Source organism: Crocodylus porosus, unplaced genomic scaffold (genome assembly GCF_001723895.1).
Source record: "Crocodylus porosus isolate Cpor-Errol unplaced genomic scaffold, CroPor_comp1, whole genome shotgun sequence".
Classification (NCBI taxonomy): domain Eukaryota; kingdom Metazoa; phylum Chordata; order Crocodylia; family Crocodylidae; genus Crocodylus; species Crocodylus porosus.
In genome coordinates this window covers 250,328,909-250,352,776 of record NW_017728886.1, presented here as the reverse complement: position 1 = coordinate 250,352,776, position 23,868 = coordinate 250,328,909, and the positions used below count along the sequence as shown (strand labels likewise).

Sequence of the window (23,868 nt, the reverse complement as noted above, 5' to 3'; positions counted from 1 at the left end):
GCACCGCGCCGAGCCGAGCCGAGCCGCGCCGCGCCGGGTGCCGGTGTGTGCAATCACATGGTATTTTAAGAATGCTCCAAAGATGGCGGTAGCGGTAGCGGCGGGCGCGGGCGGCGGCCGGGCGCAGCGCAGCGGCTGGCTGGAAGTTTTGGTGCGGGAGCGCTGGCACCGGGTGCTGGCGCACCTGGGCGAGGATGCGCTGGTGCTCAGCTGCGACGAGCGCCCCGACGGCGCGGCCCACAACGGCCTGGGCGGCAACGGGGCGTCCCCGGGCGGCAGCCCCACGGCGGCGGGGGTGCGCACCGCCTTCACCGACCCGCCCGAGCAGGTGCCCGAGAGCCTGTCCAACCAGAAGCGGCGGGTGAAGGTGCTGAAGCAGGAGCTGGGCGGGCTGGGCATCAGCATCAAGGGCGGCAAGGAGAACAAGATGCCCATCCTCATCAGCAAGATCTTCAAGGGGCTGGCGGCCGACCAGACCCAGGCGCTGTACGTGGGCGATGCCATCCTGGCCGTCAACGGCACGGACCTGCGGGACGCCACGCACGACGAGGCGGTGCAGGCGCTCAAGCGGGCGGGCAAGGAGGTGCTGCTGGAAGGTAAAGGGTTAACGCGCGGAGGAGTGGAGGGACTCCGGTTTGGGGCCGGCTGGCCCCTGCTGGAAGGGGAAGAGTTAATGTGCCCCCAGCCCCGAGTGCGCCTGTGCCGTGTGCGGCAGGGAAGGGGTTAAATGGAGTGACTCCGGTTTCGGGCTGCCTGTGCCCTGGAGGTGTCGGGGGCAAGCGGGGTGGGTGGGCGCTGAGGGCCTCTGGGCTCTGCCCTCCCTGCCAGGACTGGACGCAGGCACCCGCTCGGGGCCCAGACGGACAGGGGGCCTGAAAACGGATCTGGCAAAGGCGGGCGATACTAAAAGTTCGTCCGGGGCCACCAGAAGTCCAGGTACCACCCCAGCCTGCTGAGCTTGTGCCATGTCCCTGCAGTGAGCCACGTGTGAACTGAAAGCGGCACCAGCCCAGGCAAGCACTAGGTTTGACTGGGCAGGGAGGAGTTAACAGCACCTGGGATCCCGGAGGCTGACAGCCCGCCGCTTTCACTCAGCAAGGAGAGGAGAGAAACGAGCAGATCAGGTCGTGCAGGGCTGTGCCGACCCGCCTGGCCTGGAATGGCTGAAATGTGTGTTCCCCCCATGCCCGCAATGCCCCTTTTCTGGAAAGGGGGCGAATAAACTTGAGGGGACCTGGCCAGGTCCTCCCTGAAACGTTCATTTCAAAACACGCAAAGCAGAGACTTTTTCCTTTCTTAAGCCTTTTAGAAACTGCCCTGGAGCGGAGTCCAACATGCACAGTGCTCTAAAGCTTTGGCAAACACCTCCTAGGAGACCCAGCTGAAAGCAAGGCTCCAAGGGTACAAAACAGGAGACAATGAGCTCAGGATCAGAAACAAAAATCTTCAGGCTTGGAAAAAGAAAAGTTTAAACTCCCTCACTCCCCGCCTTCCCCCCCTCCCCTCCCCCCCCTTTGCTGGAGGGTTAATGTAGTTACTAAACTTGAGAGAAGGAACAGCTGAAAAGAAGGGGAAAAAACTCAGTGTGCACTAGAGAGAAAATGTCCTTGGTGCCTATGTTTGATTAAAGTACCTGCTTGTTTGCACATCAGTTCATTTATCCAAGGGTCAGTCACATTTTTGGAACGGTGTGACAAGCCTGCTCCTGGATCTTTTTTTTTTTTTTTTTTTATCTCCTGTTTCGCTTTGAAAAATATTTGCTCGGCCATTTTTCAAGTGGTCCTTCTGATATTTCTAAACCACAGCAACTTCTGATGTGCCGCTTTTGAATTACTAAGGAACTTTGGGACCCTTTTGCAGAGCCCTGGGGAATCGGACCGCAGCCTCTGGGGTGCATTTGAGGTCGCATGCAAATTGCTGAATGTGGGGTATGAAAAGGAAATGCCGTAAAAGCTTCTCTTGGGAGTTGGGGAGGGAAAGTAAACTCCAGTGGGGTCTTTGGCAGTAAAAAATGAGCAACCCATTGATCCTCTTTGCATCTTCTGCAATGGAAAGTAACTGTACATCCTGTGGCTTAAGAGGAATTAGCCAGCCCTAAGTTCGGAGGATCTAACTGACCCCTTCATCTAGCTTCAGCAATGGTAAAACGGCTTACGAAGACATCTTCTGTGTCAGAGGGAGAGAAAAAGGGAGAGGCTGCGGTGGCCAAATTGTGTCATTGCTTACACCCATGAAGCCCAGGGGGCTCTGTGGGTACTAACATGGTCAGCGTTTGACCTTTGGTGTTGTCTAATGATTGACATAAGAAAACATTACTACTTTCTTAAGCATTTTTCTTCTGTGTAACACATGGGAACCTAGTTTAGACATGCTGCAGCTGTGCAGCACTTGTAAAAGAGTCAGTTTTGTTCCTTATGGGAGCAAAGATCAGGCCCTTTGACCATGGACTCTCAGTCTGCTGCTGTCCCCTCCGTCCCCGCCTCCCTTTAAAGTGATTGCAGCTGCTGCCTTATGTTCTTTGATCCAGTGAAATGAATGCTGGTGTCTTTTGGCTCTTACTTCTGTGTCAGGATAGCAATACAGGTTCATGTGCAAAGGCATATTTTAATAGTCAACCCTATGGATATTTAACATACTACTATGCACAGCTCTGTCACTGAAAGGCTTATCTTGGACCAGAGCATACTTGCGTCTATGGCAGGAACTGAAATAAGAATTGCCCACTGTGTGCTCTTAGGACATGCTGCTCACTTCAGTAAGGAAACTCACTCTGAATGGCTTGTGTAAGCAGTGTAAAATAACTTAGTGAGATCCAGTTTCCCACTTCGAAGCTCCTTCTTCAGCAAGGCAGCTTCAAGCAGGCTGTTTCTGACTTAAAGGCAGAATAAATGTTGTTTTTCTCTTGTTTTGAAAGAAGAACAAGTGTGTCTTGCATCAGATCAGAGCTGTTCCTGCTTCTATCCCTGTCAATGGGAGTCTTTGCAGTTACCTGCAGCAAGAATGGGATTGTGCCCTGTATGAGTTACTTGCAGTTCCATAAAGCTTCCTAGCGAGCGAAGTATTAAAAGCATCAAGCTGTATAGGAAGAGAAGCCGCCACGATGTGCTAGTGTCAGTCCTCTGGAAATTCTCCCCAGTTAAAAGCAACTGGTGGGGCTGAAGAGCACTGCCAGCCAAGGATGGCAATGCATTGTTTCTTCTATCATTTTTTGTTACACTTACCTTGTTGGTGCTTCCTTCTTGCTGGGCCCCAAACCAGTAATGATGAGTTCAACGACAATGCAGTTTTAAGGTCCTGATTCCCAAAGGCTCCAAGTACCCTCAAATCTTGCCAGGGAGACTTAAGAACACTTTGCAAATCCTATGAAATGCTTGGTTTTGCTCTCGTTTTGCATGGTGACCTCTGACAAACACTGCAAAAGTGATCAACCAGGTAAATAATACATTCACAAAGTTTAGGGCCAAATTGTGGCCTGCCCTGCATGTCTGTGAGGCAGGGAGGGAGCAGAAGGTCCCCCCTCATTTTCCTGTGCTCATCATCTGCATAATATATTGTGGTGTAGCGTGAAAAGAAGAGCTGAGTCTTCTAGTGTGCTGCTCCCTCTGCTGAAGGGGTGGACACGGGGAACCCATAACCCAACCCTTCTAAAGTGAAAGTGAAGCAAGAACAACTTGGAATATAAATGTATGCAAAAGTAAATGGTTCAGGCAACCCACTGGAGACAGGGTGGGTTGTGTCGTCCCTTCCAGGCCCTTGAAGATGTGATCTTTTTCCCTTAATTTAGAATCTGCCTGTTTAGTTCCATAGTCTTAGTTCTGAGGTCCTAGGTCTGTTGCATCCTTTGTGCTGGCCCAAGTGCCGGTTGTCACATTAGTACAATGGAGGGTAATTGAGGAAGGAGGAGGCTGTTAAAGGAGTCTGAACAAAGAGAGGGAGAGCTGTGATTAGAGCTGCCATGGAAAGGGGAGAGAGCTCCACCCAGTCTTTTTTTGGGGGGAGGGGGGAAGTTGTATTTCCTTCTGCACCTCTTGACCTTAATTCTTGCTTAGTCTGAGAACATGGATTGTGAATTGGGGTAGAGAAGAAATCCCGGGAAGTACCAAACACTTTGGCGATTCTGGTTAAATGCAGCTCTAAGTGTTCCTGCAAGTGCATCTGAAATTAAGAATCAGTTTTAGTTTAGAGCATATTTCTAGATCTACATTTAAGGAGTTTAGGGCTGGAAGGGACCTTGTGAGATCATCGGGTCCAGCTCCCCTGCTCTAGGCAGGAAGGACAATTGGGGTCAAATAACCCCAGTAAGTTGTGTGTCCAGTCTCCTTTTGAAGATCTCCGCGGAAGGTGCCTGTACCACCCCTGTTGGGAGTCTAGTATTTATTTTTCTTACATTTCTCTTCAAGTAGGCACTACAGAAAGCCTAGTGACATCTATTCTTGTGCAATGCCAGGCACTTATATTTAAGTAGGAAAGGGTGTGGGGAGTGGGGTTTAAGTCACAAAAGTATGAAAATGTATACAAGACTGACAGTTGTATCTTGGCACTTTCTGTATGTTAGAATTGGCCAAACAGATCGTGTTTTACAGGTTACCTCTGTATATTCCTGCAATAAAATTAAAAACTGAAACAAAGTCTGTGTTGTCAAGACAGGATTTTCTTTGCCTCAATCTATTTGGACTAAGGCGGGGGTTGTCAACCCGGGTACGCATACTCCTGGAGGTACTTGGATCAGTCCTAGGGGGTACCCGTGGGTGGGTGAGAAGGTAGGGACAGAGCACTGCTGCCTCCCAGGAGCAAGGCTGGGGTGGAGCAAGGCTGCAGGGCAAGGAAGCTCTCACGCAGCAGCCGCCACTGCCACACTCCACCCCGGTGAGCTTCCTCACCCCTCAGAGGGGCACCACTGTCCTCACCCAGCTCGGTGAGCTTCCCTGCCCTGCCTCACCTCTGCTTCTAGGAGGCGGTGGCGTTCTGTCCCTGCACGCTGTCTCACTCAGCATCCGGCCGCATGCCACCTCCTTCCCCGCTTCTGTTTGGTATCTGGCTGCCAGGTGTACTCAGACTAAAAAAAGGTTGAAAATGCCTGGACTAAGGTAAAAAGCAAATTTGATATGTATTTGTCAAATGAGACAGGATACACTTGAACTGCATTACCTTCTAACTTGCCAATATACTTCAAAACTTCTCTAGTCATGATGGCCATAAAGAAACTATTAGGCAGATGGGATTCATGGGAGTCATCTTTATGGCAAATAAATGGTTTTTGACTCCCTATTAAACTAATATGGTAGTTGGGTAGGAGCAATCTTCCACTCTTTGGGTTCATCTGCATGTGCAGTTAGCAGGTCGCAATAAACTGTGGTGCAGTTTGCACTGGAATTTATTGCTCCCGGGTGCAGTGTTTACACATGTGCCTGGGGAAGCAGTACATTGAGCAGGGGCAGAGCAGCCCTTGCCTGTCCCTGTGCCTGCTCCAGGCTCTCAGGGGACCTTGGGGGGTCAGCCTGCCAGATTGGAGCTGCTCCACCCCAGCTCATCATGCTTTGGAAAGGCTGGCTGGGCCGCAAGGGGCTAGCCAGCAGGTACCCCCTGCACTGTAGCACCCTTGTGCCTCAGGCCAGCCCTGGTCACCATCTACACATTCATTTTGGTGCATTAAATAACTCCACTGTAGACCAGGAGTGGGCAAAATGCAGCCTGTGGGCTGAGTCCAGCCCACAGAGGGACTTTGTACAGCTTGCAGGAAGTCCCTTAGCCATGCCTGGCCCAGGCATTGTCTGGCCTGTGGTGCATCCTGCTGCCGGCCAGGCACTCTGTGGGGCTGGGGAGGCTTTGCAGCTGAACTGCCTTTCTAGGCAGCCCAGATGGTGGTGGCTCCTTTCAGCTGCCACTGACACTGGCCCCAGCCTCATAGTACAGGTGGGGACCTGTGCACATAGCCCTGACCCTGGCCCACCCTGTGCCAGCTTCAGACTTGGCCTAGCCGAGCGGACCATCCAGAACCCGCGCACACAGCCCTGATCCTAGCCCACCCTGCGCCTGTTCCAGATGCGTCCATCTATGCTGAGCAGTGGCAGCAGCCAGGCAGAAGCTGCTTCTCGGCGTGGGAAAAGCAACCCCTCCCCTTCACTGTTGTGCTGCTGCCACCCAGACCCTGTGCCCAGGCTGCCCTGCAGATCCTCTGCACTGCCCCGCTGGGCAGCCTGGAGGTGGCGGTGATGGCAGCGGAGATGAGCTGCAGGGCAACTCAGGCATGGGTGACTGCAGCAAGAAGGGCCCAGCAGTGGTGACAGGGAGGGGACACTTTTCCCTGCTTCAAGCAGCAGCTTCTGCCCAGCCACTACTGCTGCTCAGTGGGTGATCCAAAGCAGGGACGAGGTAGGCCTGTGTCGGGGCTGTGTGCGTGGGTTCTGGCTCGTCTGCTGTGGCTGGGGCGAGTCTGGAGCAGGTGTGGGTCGGGGCTGGGCTGTGCAATGTTGGTGGTAGCGGGGAGGGGCCGCAGGGTGCACAGGCTCGGGGCTGTTGGGGGCAGGGGTGACCCAGAACTGCCTATGTGAACCCCAGGCCCAAATAATTGCCTGCCCCGTCCTAGATAGTACTATCCTACAGCGGAGTTACTTAATTTACTGTGCCCTAATACCATTGCAGGCATAGACAGTGATGCTTTACTGCAGAACTAATTAGTCAACTGTGCAGTAAAGCGCATGTGTAGCTGCACCTTTTGAGAGTGTTTCTGCTTTTCCCTAGTGCAAAGTATAGTAGTTTCCCAATGGCACTTTTGCAAAGTATTCCTAGGTGTTGAAAATACTGAAACCTTAGGCCTTAAAAGTGAAAACTGAAGCAAAGTATAGAAAATTATTGATGTAATCCTGTTCTCCTTCTTAGCCTTCTTCTGCTGAACTAAAGTAATTCAATCCTTTAAATAACTGCTTTGAGTATGCTGAGCAGTGACACTCAGTCCTGAGGCCTCAAGAGCCACATAAGCAGTTGGTGTAAACAATGTAACAGTATCACAATGCATATATCCCTAGCAGCAAATACAGTTCAGTTTAAAGGAAAATAAATAACCACAGTACAATAATTAAATAACTTCATGTAAATGCACAGGTAACACTAACATACCGTTTTTCAACCACATGTATTGCATTACAAAAACTCATAATACTGTCTTGAATAATATTTTCTGCAAAGAGTCGGTTAGTGAGGTGAAGAACCGCTTGTATCTCATGAGCCACCTTTCTGAATATTGCTGAAATACAGCTACAGGCTACCTTTTGACTGTACTGGAAAAACTTTTGTGCTGTCATGTTTTCTACGGTAATGACCTGGCCACAGGCTCTCTTTAGGGTAAAGAAAACGGTACTTACCAAAGAATTCCCACCTCATAAAAGTTTGTAAAAATTTACAGAGAGTGCAAAATATGTCCTTGCTGATGTACAAATTATAGCCATTTGCTACAGCTAAGACTAAGGCTAGAGTTGAGATTGTGTAGTCATACGTATTATGGTGCCCATACATAGTTTCTTCTAAGAATGCAGACATTGTTTTTATAGAAGGCAGGGTAGGTATACATGTATATTATTTAGTCCGTATATAGAAAGGCGGAGAGGGAGAAAGCACGAATTTTTGTGAACCCAAATTCTCTTCATCAGATGCTGTGAAAGGATGTGCAGAAAGCAGAGTATAAGGAGGAGAGAGAAGTTAGGATATAAAAGACAAAGGAGGAGGGGGCAGTGCAAGGAGAGAAACGCAAAGGAGCAGTAAAATATATCTAATTGAATGTTACCTAGTAGGTGGACCGTCCTTAATAGTTTTCTTGTATATCCTTTAAAGCCTTAATTTGAATATAAAATCACAGTGTGAGGAAGGCTGCTCATCCAAGTTATACATTTCCAGGGCCTATATGAGAATCTGAGTGGGAACGCTTGAGATGTCTTTCATTGATTAGATAAGATTATGGGCTAATTTAGTCTGCGGACTGCTTGTATCACCTTTCATAGGAATTGGTACACCCTCCTCACAGTAAATCTAGTGCAAGTTGATTTAAAGAAAATATGGGCACTATAAATTAAGGGACCAACCCATTTAAGTGGAAAATGATTTGCCTCAATAATTCTTTTTACTTTTCACTTTATATTTGCTCTTTCTTAAGAATTCAGACCCAGATTTTTGAAGGTACTTAAATGTTTAAATACCTTTAAGAGCCTGGGCCTCACTCCCACATTCAAATTGTATGTGCAAGTTAAGAATACCTAAAAAGAAAACAACCTCTTTTTTTTTTTTTTTTTTACCAGGCAGTAATTCCCTGGTGAAAACCTGAACTGTAAACATGGATTCTTATCTGCTTAGTTTGATATACATCTTTAGACATTAGATAATTCCTGTAAAACAAATTATATCAAATTAAAAGATTAAGGCTTTTTCTGCAGTTAATGAAATAGTAACATGTCTTATTTTTGGCTTGGATCTCTCAGTAATACATTCTAAGAGTTGAGGAAGATGAATTTCACACCATTAGCGATAGCCTAGCTAGGGTTTATATATATTATTGCCCCCTGATAAATTAAATAGTAACTACTTATTTATGTGTAATAAGTCCTAGAACAGGCAATGAAGATTTTCACAAAATCATGGAGAAGTAGGGCTGGAAGGGACCTGTGGAGGTCATCTAGTCCAGTCTCTTTCTACAGGCTGGATCATCCCTATCCAAACTATCTTATACAATCCTTGTTTAACCCCTGAGCAAAACTACACTGTCAACTGTGACATGCAACCACAAAGCATAACACCCTAACCTGCCACAGGCAAAGCAGGAGGAGAAAGGTGGCCAGTGTCTTGCTGCAGCAAGAATATTTAAAATATGCTGTGGAGATCCAAGGAAGAAGGCCATCCATCCTCCCCACTGTAGAGGAAGGCAAAACCCTGCACAGTCCATGCCAAATGTCTCCTTTAGCTCCAGCTGGAAGTAATTGAACTGGAGATCTGTTGCTGCAGTCGGAGTAGCTGTGGTTTTCAGCACAGTAACCAATGGGAAATTCATAAATAGCTTTGCTATATCATGGAAATTAAAGGCCATGACTACAGAATTTCACACATTAGCTTCGTCCTTAAGTCCACTATCCTGTAGTTGAACTAAGACATTTGGTCTTGATTTCAAAGTTCCCAGGTGATGGGAAACCTACCATATGTGTTTGTAATTTCTTCCAGTGGTCAAATACTCTTAGCAGGTATAACCTTGCTTTTTAGTTCAAGTTTGATATTTTTTTTTTAATGCCAGAATCTGCTTGTTTAGAACTGTTAAAAGTACTTCAATATAAGGAAAATTGAAAGGGGTGTTAATGAGAGCAACACAATAATTGGATGATCAGAATATAACGGGGGTGAAGTTGCATTGTAATTTCAAAGAAGAATCTAGAAAAGTTCTTCAAGCACACGAACAAAATAATAACACTGTGTGTGTGCACGCGCGTGTGTGTAGATATATAGATATATCTATATCTCTACCCTGCTTTCTAACAAAATAATAGACGTGGTAGGTGAAATATATTTGGATGCTCAGAAAAGCCTTTGACATCTTTTAGTGAAGGGTGTTGAAGAAAAATAAGTCTGAGCTTTCATTTCTATGCAGGATCCCAGAGCACAGCAATACCATATAGGAAATTCTGATATGATGAACGTAGCCAGTTGCCCTTGCAGGGGAAACGGAACTAGATAGAATGCAGTTAACCAACTTCAGATCAGTTGTTATCCAGATCTAACTCTAGCCATGACAGCAGTATTATCCAGCCGACCTACCAAAAGCTATATTTTATATATACCACCACAAATCCAGTGTTCAAATAGAGCCACCAAAAATGACCAAGCGTGGCAGTGTCATACATCCTCTCAAGTGATTCATGTAAATGTGTGTGTGTTTTTATAAAATGTATTTTATTAGGGAGCTTAACTGTGAAGTCTCAACTGGTGCTTCAGATTTGCTTGCAAGTAGATTTAAAATTGCTATACAGTTAAATTATATTATTTTTCATGTTAACTGAAGGGGAAAAAATCTGGATACTTGTCTGGCTAGATAGTTTTACTAACTGCTGTTTAATTTTTTTGCTAATAGTCCTGGTACTGAAAGGGTTACGCTTTCACTAGTACTGTGCTTAGATAAGGCACTGTACTGTATGTCACAGCTGAAGTAACACATCTGTATTGTAGCACTTGAGTAAAATGTGGTTCTTAATTGTAAGGAAATGAGCTAGAACAGTAGATGGGGGGAAACTGATTAAAAATGATTAATGTACAGTGCATTCCCATCCAAAATGTTTGCTGAACTATTCGACGTTGCTGTTATTGGCAAAGCTAGTAAAACCAGATCCAAATAAAGGGCTTTAAATAAGTTTATTTCCTCAAGGTTTAGGGACATTTAATATATTTGTTAAACTCGCTAATCAGCATCATTTCAGTTTATGTCAGAATCTGCTTCCACAAATGATTACCTTAGTTCATGTGAGTTCTCTTCAATTTAATGGTACCACTAATTATTAGTAAATGCTCATTGTATGACCATCTGGAGAGCAATGTCTAGCCCCCTATTATTAGAATGTCTTAAAATAGAAAATCAAATGTTTGGACACCAAAATAAAGAAAAGAATGAAAGGAAACATCAGAGTCCCAGTTCTCGAGTGGTGGAGATGGGTAGCACTGTATTGTATTCAGTAGTCTTGCCTACTTACAGCAACAGAGAATTTGACCTTATGGTTTGTGGGTTTTAAGACTCATGAGGCTGATATCTGTCAAAGTTATGCCTCCTTTAAGACCAGTGTGGCTACTCAGTTCTTCCATGTTGCAAGTGTTTAGTGGTCAAAACATGTTTCCCCTTTTTAACTTCAGTGGTGAAATATCTTTTGTGCGTCTGTGGGGTTCTTGTCCCAGAGAGATCACACACGGAAGACCAGGGGAACTACCTTTGTTAACAACAACTTCCTAATGCTATATGGGTAAAGCAGAACAGCAGACAGCAACACAAGACACCGTAATGTAATTTGGGCATCGCTCTGCTGACAGAGAACGGAGCATACATATGCGCTCAATACACGACAATATGTGGGAAATATTTATAACCTTTGTGGTCTGCCTTTAACACTAGCTATTTCTGTAGCAGAGATCATAAAAAGGGTGGGGGGGTTTCGGTAACACTTTCTGTATCTTACTCTAAATTTAATTTGAAAGTAAGTTTCTAAGCTAGAAGATATGCAGATTGGCTGTGACAAAGCAGCTTTATCTCAATTAATACTTTATCTGTGTGCTGCCATTGGGTCTGATTCTGTAGAGTGCTGATCACCTCCCACTGAAGTGGAGGGTCAGATTTGACTGTGGTACTGTCTTTTCATTTGAGTAACAGAGAAGTGAACCTGACTCAAGGTATTCAGGGGGGACCTGGTACTAACCAAACTAATAGTCTGCCTCTTTCCTCCTCCAGTGGCTAGATTACTAGCAGTTTGAGGATGCTCTTGTCTCTCAGCTGATAGTACTGTTTTTAGCTCAAACAATGAAGGCTCATGTTTTAGGTCCAGTGATCTGGGGTTTAGTCTCTGTAAAACTGCCCTAGTTGGGGTGAGGATACAGTAGCACATTGCAGACTGGGGCCGAAGGTCAGTTTTTGTTCACTGAATCAATACCATCTGTCCAGTTGGCTTCATAGGGACTGGGATTGAGCCTTCAAAGAAATAAACAAGAAGTTAATGGGAAGTGCTGTTGCAGAATCTCAGAAGTCAGACCGGATTTCGTTTGATGGGCCAAATCCCTTTTACTTAACGCATGCAAAGCTCCTGTGGACTGGAAACTGCCGGGGGAATTTAACATCTGGACTTCAGTATGCGTTTTGCATTCATAAAGCTTTTGGCTTTCCCTCAAACTCTACTATTGCTTGAGCTCATTGTGTATTATTTCCTGAATGCCCCTACTGTTGGGAGGGGAAGGGGAAGGGTGAAGGTTTAGTGCAGAAATATATGTTTTTTTAAATTACTGTTGCCTTCCAAAGAACAGTTTATCCTCTGTAAATGTCTTCTGCTCTTACCTCATTCATACTAGCTAGCGCATGTAATGGTTGGTATATGACCTCCTTTAGTGATGCATAGTGGTGTGCCTCCAGAGAATGAGGAAGAGCTGTAGTCATCCCTGGAATAATTTTCTCTCACCCCCCTACATACACACATACACATGTGCAGCAAGTTAATACACTTATTTTTGTGGTCAATTCTCTAACCAGCAGAGGTTGCTCATTTTGGTTCATGTAAAACTTCATCACTCTACTGAACGCCATGTAGTGACCTCAGCTTTCATGAGCTGGGGCCTTCTCTGGCCCTTTGTGTGCTGACACAGTGCCCATATGATCCATTTTAACTGGTTGCTGTCTCTGCTAACAGGGCTGAATTGTGGGCTGTGCTGGCCCTTGTTGTCCTCCTGCAGCAGCAGAGGAGTAATTGCTTCACACTGCCAACTGGGGGCCTCTTCCAGGGTCTAACTCAGCAGAATCCAGCTGACCTACGTTCTCTGAAATAAATACTGGGGGGGACGACATGTTTAGATGAACAGAAAGGTCATCGCCTGAAAGCCAGAATGAACTGGGTGATAACTGCTCCCAGCGAAGGGCCCCACATGACAGCCCTGCCGTTAGCCTGAACCCAATCTGTGTTTAAGCATGAGGATCTGGATATATGCCCAAATAAATGGCCTGACAGAATGTTAACACAGCTCTAATTTTTTAAATGACTAAAGAAGTCACGAGACTGCTGCTGGGAAGGAGAGATGAGCAATGTTAAAACTTGCCCGCAAACCTTCTGTTGGTGCTGCAGATGCACCGCTAATCTATTTGCTGCCTCTGTTGCTTTGGGAGATGCCGTTTGCTCTTCTGTCCTCAGCAGCTGTTACTGGTATGCAATCTCTGGCTGATTCAGGGTCACTTATAGACTGATAAATACTAGAACACTTTTTTGTAGCCAAGAGGAAGAAATCCAGGTTCCTGCATTAGAAACAAGAGGGAAAGTATAGAAGGACACTAGGGGTGTGTGAAGCGGTCCCAATTCAATTTGGATTTGGATTTGGCCTGAATCAGGGACAGTGATTCAGTTCACTGATTTGGATCACTGTCCCTGATTCTATTCGGCCAAACACAAATCTGAAGATTCGATGCTGATTCGGAGAATCAGTGATTCGGACATAGGCGCAGCTTTAAATGTTTTTTCCACATACCTTGAGGTACCAGCGCAGCTTGTGATCGGTGCGATGGTGGGGCAGATGGAGTGTCCCACAGGAGCGTGTGTTTGTGTGTGGGGAGGGACCCTCCATGTGCTTGATGGCAAACCCGTAAGTGGACTAGAAGTACTTGTGGTCCACTTCCAGGTATGCCAGGGAGCATGCTGGGGGGCCTCCCCGGCTTGGCGATTGGCCTCAGGGGGACCCTGGGTGCCCCCCCAGCCCCAGGAGGCACCAGTCACTGAGCTGGGAAGGTGCAAGGGGGGCCCTCAGCACGCTGCCCAGCAGATCTAGAAGTGGACTGGAAGTGCATCTGGTCCACTTCTGGGTCTGCTGCTGAGCACGCTGGGGACCCCCCCATGCTCCTGTGGGGCGCTCCATGCACCCCAGCATCACAGTGTTCATGAGCCGCCTGGTACCGAGAGGTACGTAGAAAAAACATTTAAAGCTGTGTCTATGTCCGAATTGCCGAATCTGTGTGAATCTCTCTGAATTGATTCGGAGGGTTCTGATTTGATTTGGAAAGATTAAAGGGTCCTTTGATTTGATTTGGATTTGGAGATTTGGCCACTGAATCGGGCCAGATCTTCGCTGAATCAAGTCAGGAACTGAAGCTTCGCACAGCCCTAAAGGTTACCAGGAACTTCTGTCTTCCACATGGCTGTGAAGTGCTAGAGAGGTGGCCAGGAAAAAAGGCACAGGGATAGAACAGGATCCTAGTTAAGTAAAATTGGCAAGCAAAGGCAACTATTTTTTTTTTTTTAAAAAGAGTGAGGAGAGGCTAATAAGCTAGTGACTGAATAACTGTCTGGATAAATATACTGTACCCATGTGATTTGTGAGGGCAGGTTATAATGGAAACAGCTGAGTGACAGATTAGTAGAGTTTCTACTTAACACATTAAAATTAGCCCTCATAGTCTCCATTAAGGGAAGCTATAAATCCAGGTACTACAATGATAATTCTCAACTACAAAATAGTTCCAACCTTACAGCATTATTTTCCCCATTGCGTTACTCTGATTTTAAAAGGGTATGGAACGGACAAACGCAATTCATCTACATCGACCTGATAAAATAAATGCTAGGTTTGAGCCCATATCATTTTTATCCAACCCGAGTAAATCAAATGTCTGCTGAGATTTGTCAGTGTGAGAATCATGGGACTGGGCTCATTGTAGATTCATTTGTCGCGTGTATATACAGTAAATGGAGCTCTTCGGATGGGGGTGTTTTTATGGTTTTGTCTGGTTTTAAATACTATGAAGCTTCATAGACCTCTGTGCAGACAGTGTTAGTCCACACAAAGGGCTTCGTAGAAAACCTGTATTTTCCATTTCTTTTCAGCTTTTTTGACTGGAAGAATGCTAAGCAGTCTTTCAATAATTTTTCTTTCCATTTTGATTTAAAATAACAGCTTATGCTTAAAGAGACATTTCAAAATGAAATCAATCTGAAATTAAGTTTTTCACTTTGAAATTTTCTGATTAGAAAAATGAAAAATTGTAAAAATTGACCTCTCTTTCCACCCAAAGAAATGAACAGAAAGCTCTTTAAACTGGACTTTTCAGCCCACTAACATTGATTAAAAAAATAGAGCAGCTCTGTAGTCATTCTGAAAAATGAAATACCTTATCTTCTTTTGTCACAGATCCATATTTTGTTAGGCATGCAACTGTATTTTTTGTTTTAACATCAGCCAAACATTTTGCATGTTATCTTAACTATTTTCTGTTTTGCTCCTTATTACATACAAATATACATGTTAAGTGGTGTGATTTAGGGTTGAGATAAGGGCTGTCCAGCAAGGCAGTGGTGGCAGTGCAGAGGAGCTGCAGGCCACCCTAGCACTGGCTCTGGGTGGCTGGAGCAAGAAGGGCACGGTAGTGGTGAAGGCAAGGAGCTGCTTTTCCCCTGCATTGAACAGCTGCTGTTGCTGTTGCTGTTGCTCAGCATGGATGGTCAAGTCCAGAGCATGTGGGCTGGGCCAGGGCTGAGGCTGTGCATGTTGGTTCTGGCTGGTTCAGAGCTGGTCTGCTCCACCGGGCTGAGTCTGGAGCAGGCACGGGGCAGGCCATGGTCAGGACTGTGTGTGTGGGTCCCCACCAGTACCGTGGGGCTGTGGCCAGCAGCTGCAGCAGCTGGAAGGAGCCACTGCCTCTTGGGCTGCCTAGAAAGACAGTCCAGTTGTAGAGCCGCCTCAGGCCCACTACATGCTCAGCGGGCCTGGCGGGACCCATCACAGGCCGGACACAGCCCCTCCACAGGCCAGATCTGGCCCACGAACCATATTTTGCCCACCACTGCTTTTAGACCTTGGATGCTGCCACCTACATTTGAAACTAACAGAAGGCTGATCGATTGCTTGACTGGCAATACCATTTATTTGGTTTGGGATCTTCATGGAACTCTAGATCTTTTCCAACCTTTTCCAGGCCAAGGCACGCTTACATTAATAAACATTTTCTGCAGCATGCCTGTCAAGGCATTCCCCATCCCCATCCCTGCGAGCTCATTGTAGCTCATTGCTGCGGCAAAATTCCACAGCACAGCTGTTCAGAGGCTGGCAGACCGCATCCCCCACACCCAGCGCATGTGCAGTAGATGAATTTCCTTTTTCTTGGCTGGTTCTCTTGATCCCCTACAGCCAACACATGTGCGAGTCTTCTGTGACTATCACATCATTGAGGCTTATTCATTTGCACTAGGCGGCTGAAGAACTTTCTTCTCATTCTTCCAAAATTTTCGTGGTGTGGCACACCAGTTGAAAGGCACTGTTCTAGATAATTTGGGGGCCCTGCAGTCTAGGGTCTAAGTGTACGGTCCAAATATAAGAATATACATTCTTTAAATATAGGCACCATTAAAGAAAAAAAGTGAAGTTAAGTTAATCCCCATTTTAAAACTTATAATCATAGCGAAGTGTGGTTAAACAAACAGCCCATGAGAAATGCTGAATTAAAGGGTAATTGTTGACTCAGAAAATGTTGTGCAAGTGACATGTCTGCCATGATTATGCTGTCTTTTATAAACAAAATTAACTTCAAAAGTGATAGGAAAGGAAGTGGAGCCTAAGCTATCTGGCCTGAATAGCACAATGGTTTAGTTACCTTAGTCTCATTGGCTGTCTTGAGTTTAATTCTGAGCAATGACCTGATGATGCAGCTTAATTATATGAATAGTCCCAGTGAGTCACGATGGCAAGATCAGGTCACGTCTCAAGTAAAGAAGGACTGTAAGTCTCCATTGAGTCTTTGGTGGGGATTTTTGTCACAAACCCACCAGATAATTTGGCACTGTGTAGAATGACAGGGTGAAGAAGGGAAGAGCCAGGTGTTGTAAGTTTAGGACTGATGAGCACTGGCAAAGAAATGTAAGGAAGTTTTCATAATGGCAGCTTTTGCCCCACCTGGCATAGTTAACCGTTGCATTATCTTATGCACAGACATTTATTGAAATACTCAACACTCAAAAAGATCTTATTGTCCCTTCAAAGTAAAGCTTGTTATGAAATGTAGCATATGCAAAACAATACACTAAAATACTTGTTCTGTTCAAGACTAGTCCTTAATCTCTCTCTCATTGAAGTCAATGGGAATTTTGCCATTGAGCATAGGGGGAGTCAGATTTTGTTCCAGGTTATATCTTGCAACTCTCAAGTGTTCATGGGGATAATGGCTGTCAACTAGTCCCAAAGAACCCATGATAATAAAATAATGATAATTGATTGACAAGAGACAGTATGTTTCAAAGTCAGACTCTTATTCAGCAGAAGCACTTAACCACATGCTTAAAGTTATGCATGTGCTAATTTGCTGAATTTGGGATGTTAAAAATTACACAATTTATTAAGGGGTCAAGCTATAAAGTTCTAAGTATCTTCTGGAATATATAGAGTACCACCTACTCCCTCTAAAGTAGAGCCTAAAAAGGCATGAAGCTGTAGTCAAACCATACTTCTTTTAAAAAAATCCTCACATTTATAACAACTCCTCCTATGGGGTTTATATGGCTGTTGAAGTTGCTTTCCCTGCTAGCCCTGATTCTGCAAATACTCAAGTTACTCAACTGACTTTCTTGAGTAACTTGAGTAGATTAATTGATTGCAGTTTAACTAACTAGAGTCACTCATATGGACAAGCATTTGCAGGATTAGGACCTATATATTTGCTTTTCCTTTGTTGTGTATCCTGATAAATTGATTTTAACCATCTAAAATTTCACACTGTTGAACTTGTGAAAGTTTCTTCCAAGTGAGAACAAAAATGTGAATTGTTTTCATTAACATTTCTGCCCCCTCTTCCCCTGCCCACCCACACACTTCAAATCAAATGAGCAAATGGTTATGTTTACTAGCAGCAAAGTAACACTTTACAGAGGAAAGCTGTTCTCAGCAGGAAAAATGTAGAAATATCTAAATTGTTTCAAAAGAAAAGCAGTAATATACAAATTGAAGTCCTATAAACACGCACATTTGAGTTTCCTTGTTGAATCGAATGCTGTTATTTTTGTGTTACCAAGTCCTAATGGTTCAGGGGGAAAAAATTCACTATGCTAAAATTATTTTGAAAAATGTAAAATTAGCTATATTTTTAGTTTAAAAAGTTCCAGAATTGGTATACAAGTTGTGATTCAAACCTAGCTACAAGGTAGACAGTACCCAAGTGTGAGATAGAAGAGGCTGTTGTGTATTATACACAAACAGCAGTATGTTATCAGCCTTTTTTTCATTGGAATGGACAAAATGGGTTCTGAACTGAAGCAGCAGCATGTGTGTGATTTGTCTACCGTTAAGTAGGATATAAGTGCTTTTTTCCCTCTGTCAGCATTAAAATGCTGCTGAGTGAACTGTCCACTAAGTGATTAATCAGTGCAAACATATTAGCCAAAGTTTAGCATAAGCCATAAAATACGTCAGCTGTGTCATAAGACTGTACAGGGCACTTCAGCTAGTAAAACTGTGTTCTCTGATTAGAAACTCAGAATTGTTTCCCCAAATCTGAGTTGTTTGCACTTTTGCTTTGGTATCTGGTTTTGGGAACACTGTGTTGCAAGGCAGCACAATGTTGCTGTATAAAGCTGCTTTTGTTCCTTTTTTTTTCTTTCCATAGCTTATTCTCTTGAAGCTATTCGGTGGAAATTTCTCCTTAATAAATCTCTGCTGTTGTAGAACTGCATGTAGTGTGGTACATCTCAGCTCCCTACATGAAAGGCAGTGGAGATAACCTGCCTATTATGCAAAAAATAAATAAATGAAATCAGGATTATTTTTTGCTACTTTACATCTTCTGTAGATTTCCTTTTGAGTTACCCAGTGGGTGAAGATACTTGTGCTTGTTCTGAAAGAGAGTTAGAAAGAGAGGAATATGGATGTTTGCCCACAAGACAGAGTTCAATCAATGGCAGCTGAATAGGTCCGATAATTTTTTTTTGTTCCTACATGGGGAATATGAAGTGCTATATAAATATATCTAATTTATTAGGTGGGTTTTTGGTTGTGGCTGTGTTGGCAGGCAAGGTTCTTTGAGGAAACTGTTTCATTCTTCATTGAGAGCCTCTTTCTTACTTTGTATTATTACCACTGCAGTGTTTCCCTTTGGCCTCCCCCCCCCCCGCTTTCTTCCCCCTCTCTCCTCTGCTTTACCTTTTTGTTTTTCCTTTTTTTTTTAACCTATTTATATTTTCACTACACCCTCTCACACTTTGAGCTTCTCCTATTCCTGCTTTCCTGATCTCCAACAATTTGCTTTTTCACTGACAGCCTCTTTTTTACCGTGTATTTTATCATTGTAATGTCTCCCTTTAGCCTTTTTTCCCCTCTGCTTTCTCCCCCCTCCTCTTTCTGCTTTACTTTGTCTTTTTTAATTTCTACCTATTTCCATTCTCACTGGCACCCTGCCACACTTTTAGCTTCTCTCATTTCTTGAAACCTCACAATGGCAGAGACTCCCCATGCCTGAAGAAGGGTGACTGCGCCTGAAAGCTTGACAAGAACTTTTTTCCAACTACTCAGTTGGTCTAATAAAAGGTATCACATCTACTCAAAGAACCATGCCTCTCATTTATTAGTGCCGTCTGTTGATGCCTAAACTCTGCCTGACTGAGGCACACAAACCACTTTCCAAGGAGCACAAGAGCTGCTCATAGTCCCACAGACTGTGAGCTTTAAACCTGTACCTTAAATTCCACAGATTGTGACCACTCTTACCTGCATCAATAAGGAATTCAGGCCCTGATTGCACTGAGTCTCGGTATATCTCAGCTGCACTTCAGAGGATCAGGAGGAAACAGCTGACAACTCATTGACATTGAGAACATTGTCGTGTCTTTGCTTTTGGGTGGAATTCCTGGAATGCCGCTCTCCTGCCGTAGATCTTGGAAATCCCAGGTTATAGTGATAAGCAAGCTGGTGATAACTATGCTTTGCTATAGTCGGTAGCAAAAGCATGGAATGTTTGCACCATTGGAGCCATTGGGTATCGTTGTCAATTAAACGTTATCCTGTTGTGCCATAGACTCACCTTGCAATGGACCTTCCCACCCTAATGAAGAGGGGATGGTCTGAAGTGCAGATAGAGTAAGCACATCTGTGTATTTAACCTCAAATGCTTCTATTTTGTTTTTTATTAGTTTGCATCTGTCAGCTATGAAGGCAGTCGGATATGAGAGGTTATAACTGTCAATAAGACGGTTATCTATGTCTTTTGAAACTAATTAGGAACCTTGGCCACTGATGGATGTGAAAAAAAACAACCAACCAGTGCTTTACCAAAAGAGGAAGCACGTGGGTTTGACCCGGCTTCCCAGTGTCTGTATAGATCAGGCACTTAAGCAGGGCTTTTTGGCACTTTTATTGCTGATTCAATCAGCTACTAGATAAAAAGTGCCCAAAAGTCCCGCTGAAGCATGCGATCTATACAGACATTGGGCAAGCCAGGTCAGAGTAACATGATGCCTCTTTTGGGCATGCATTACACTCAGCGCAGGGCACACTGAGCTGAAAGTAAAGTGCTAGTTTTTTGTGGGGGGGGGATTCACATCTGTAAGCAGCTCTTACACATAAGATGCTTTGTGCTGGAGAGAGGTAGTTAGGCCTGTTAGTCTAATATCAGGCAGAAGGAGGGTACATTTAAAATTTGGACCTTATAGACTAACTCAGTGGCTCTCAAACTTTTTAGATTCACAGCACCACACCAAAAATTCTCAACATTTAGCAGTACCCCATTAAAATATCTAATATTAATACAGTATGAAGATTATAATATACACATTATCATTCTATTTTTCATTAGTATGTTAGCAATTGATTGGGGCATTAGACTTATTTTATATTAATCCCACTGCCACTGCTGCTGCATCCAGGTGACACTGTGCCATGCAGAGCCAGCATAGGAAGCAGTACCAGCAGGAGTATGTGCTCTTGCTTCAGCCCTTCCCGGGCCACCCCTGCTTGGTATCTCCTGCAAATAGGCACATAGACCAGGTGGCACTGTCCTGCAGGCTTTTGTTGTCAGGAGGCATGTTGGAGCCGAACGAACAAGTGGCTGTAGTAGAAAGCTCCACTGCCTGCATTGTGTTGTGTAGGCAGGCGTACCATTTCTGTTCCAGCTCTTCCCAGTTCTGCCTGTTAGCAGTGGCATTTATCCCCAGGCTGCTAGCACTATGGAATGAAACTGCCTTGCGTGCTTCTTTTTTCAGAAGTGTGCCTGCATGTTGTAATGCAGGTAGGTGCATCTTGCTGCAGCTTCTTGTCACTTCAGCTCCTACGGTCCTCGTGAAAACAGAGGCAGGTAGGGCAACCGCACTTCTCAACAGAGGACGTGCCAGTGTTGCAGCTCCCCTGACAGGTTCTTGTGGCACCCAGGGTACTGCAGCACCCCATTCACTTGAGAACCACCAAACTAACTAAATCGGAGATGTGTGGAACATGGGTTTGTGAGCCCGAGCTCACTTGATTGGTTGCTGGAGCCAGGATCAGTTCTTCCCTTTGACCTAATGGTTCATCAGATACTCTACAGGCTTGCTTATAGTAGATTGAAGATGACTTAATCAAACAAAGCTAAATTAAGTTGTGTGACTCCTTTAAGTTTTTAGCTGCATAACAAGCCCTGACCATATTTTTAAAATTCATGCAATGGAGGAAGAGGTGAAGGAAGAAATCATAGGAAGCCTTTTGATATTCCGTGTTGGATGCTTTTCTGAATATTCACAATGTGACACCAGACTGTGACTGGAACTCCAGGGTCAGCTGTAATCGTATATCACATGTGCTTGAGGATTTTAATAGCTGTTTTCATGAATAGCAGCTTCCTTCGTGGAGTCTTGGGAACAGTAAAGATGACCAGTGGAGGATTTCCCCAAACCAGAACTTCAGAGAAGAAGCATTGTTTTTCATTTTAGGCCTTTTTGAGTCAGTGGGACACAACTAGCCAGGTAGAAATTCTTTTGAGATTCTACCAGCATATCCTGCAGCCAGACAGAAGCCTATATTTCTAAGTAACTTTAATCAAATGGGATCAAATATCCCATTCTGTCAGACACAGAAAAATTCCTTCCCAAGTGTATGCAAAAATTTATCTCCTTTTTAAGAATTGGCATGTTTCGGGCCTAGCTATTTAATGAAAGATTAAAGGATCATCAATACTTTACCTCTCAGAAGAAGGGGTGGCAAAAAAGTTCCATTAATATACGGAAGTTCTTAGGTAGCCATTAGTCTAAGTTTTTGTGTAACCATGCAGGTAGGCACAATTTTTGTTGTGTTTTTTTTTTTAACCTAGGTGCAGAACTGGATTCCACAGAAAATTAAACTCTAATCCAAGCTTCAGGCCCTGTTCATAAAGGCATTTAAACATATTTCATAGGGATGTAGATCATATCCTTGAGGACACACTGTCAAACTGTCCCCCTCATATTTTTGTAGCTATAAGTATTTATATGGGAATGTAGGATTGGACAGGGCATCCTGAATAGGAAATTGTTAACCAAAGGAATTTCCCAACATTGCAGTTTCAAACCCTCACCCACCACTGTAAAGAACAATACCCAGAGCACCAAGAATACCCTTAAAGTACCATAAGTAATGGCAGGGGAGTTTGCCACTGCAATGACAGGGAAGTAGTTGCTAATTGTGTGCTCAGAAGGTCCTAGGAGCATGCCCACAGCTGACACTACAGAAGACTGCAAAAAATCTTACTGTTATACCTTTGAAAGTTTCTTCTTAACTTACTTCTACAGTATTACCCACCAGCCTCAAGTATTTAGACCATGAGTCAGGCTTTCATTCCTTCAGAATCTTCACATTACATTCAAAAACCTCATGTTTTTTAAGCCAGGCAAACTGAGAATGCTTTTGATTTGCCTTTTGGATCACACATGCTTAGGGTTTAGATTTTCAAGTTTTCTCCTGCAGAAATGAGTGCTAGAAAGTTTCTTTTTAATGTTAAAACTGAGTTTCTCTCCTAATCACATGACTCCAGGAACTAAGAGGTCATGAAAAGCAACATTTTTTTGAGGTTTTTAATGATAAAATTGTGAAAATTGGTAACACTGGGAACCTTAGCCTGAAGTATGACTAAATAAATACCTTTTAATGCTTTGTTTAAGACTACCAAATTCCTCATCATGACAAACAGGTCTAAATGGTTTAAAGTATTGGTAAAGACTAATACAGGAATGTTCTACTGATAGGCTGGGCTGCATGCACTCCACGGCAGGTTAATGTGCAGCCTCTGGGCTCTCACCTGGCTACTGCTCTACCCATTGCTCTGGCTGTAACAGTAGCTAAAGTCTCCAGGCTTCCTCCCCCAGCTGTTGCTGCTTACTTCTCCCCTAGGAGTGGGGCAGTGTGGTAACCCAGGGACTTCTTAAGTCCAGGCCCATGCCTGGGACTGGGAAGGTGGTGATCAGGGCTGCAAAGGTTTATTAGGAGGGATTGTGTTCATGCACTTATGCGGTGCAGCAGTTGGAAGGGAGCCATACAAAAAGTGCACCAAGTGCGGCCTTAATAACATGCAGCCCACATTGGGTGCAGTCTGTGGGGCATGTGCCCCACTGAAGTCAATGGCAAAACTTCCATGCTAAGTGCAGACATTCAAAAACCTAGGGTTACCATACGTCTGAGTTTTCCAGGATATGTCCTCTTTTTTAGACCCCCGTGCTGCATCCTTGGGTTTTTTTTAAAAAAGAGCAAATGTCCAGATTTTCTGCTGTCCCAGACTGGCTCCTTTGGGATCAGAGCAGCAGGCAAGGTGATTGGTTGTCAGGGGTCACATGGTCCCAGTATGGGCTGCAGGAAAGTGAGAGAGAAAGCAGCAGGGCTGGGGGCAGCAGGGGTCAGCGGGTTGGGAGTGAGGGGCACCAGCAGGGCAGGGGGTTACAGGTCAGGAGTGAGGGGCACTGGCAGGGCTGGGAGGGGGCAGGGGGCTGCGGATCAGGAGGAAGGGGCAAGGGGAATGGGATGGATGACTGTGGGTTGCATGTGGAGAGCACTGGAGGCACCAGGGGACTGCGGGTCAGGATTGAGGGGCACCGGCAAGGGGTGGGGGCAGGGTACTGCTGTTCGGGAGTGAGGAACACAGGCGGGGCCGGGGTCAGTGGGTCCAGACTAAGGGGCAACAGTAGGGCTGGGGAGGGG

The 23,868-nt window shown here is 44.9% G+C and overlaps 1 protein-coding gene across 1 annotated transcript in view; it reads left to right on the top strand.

Annotated features, from left to right (window-relative positions):
- The first annotated feature begins 16 nt into the window (after window positions 1–16).
- The window catches only part of SNTB1 (syntrophin beta 1), a 192,711-nt gene continuing 168,859 nt past the window's right edge, over window positions 17–23,868 (top strand). Inside the window, exon 1 of the mRNA XM_019552374.1 lies at window positions 17–596. Coding sequence (XP_019407919.1) covers window positions 83–596 — 514 coding nt within the window. The 5' untranslated portion in view covers window positions 17–82. The remainder of the gene's footprint in view (window positions 597–23,868) is intronic.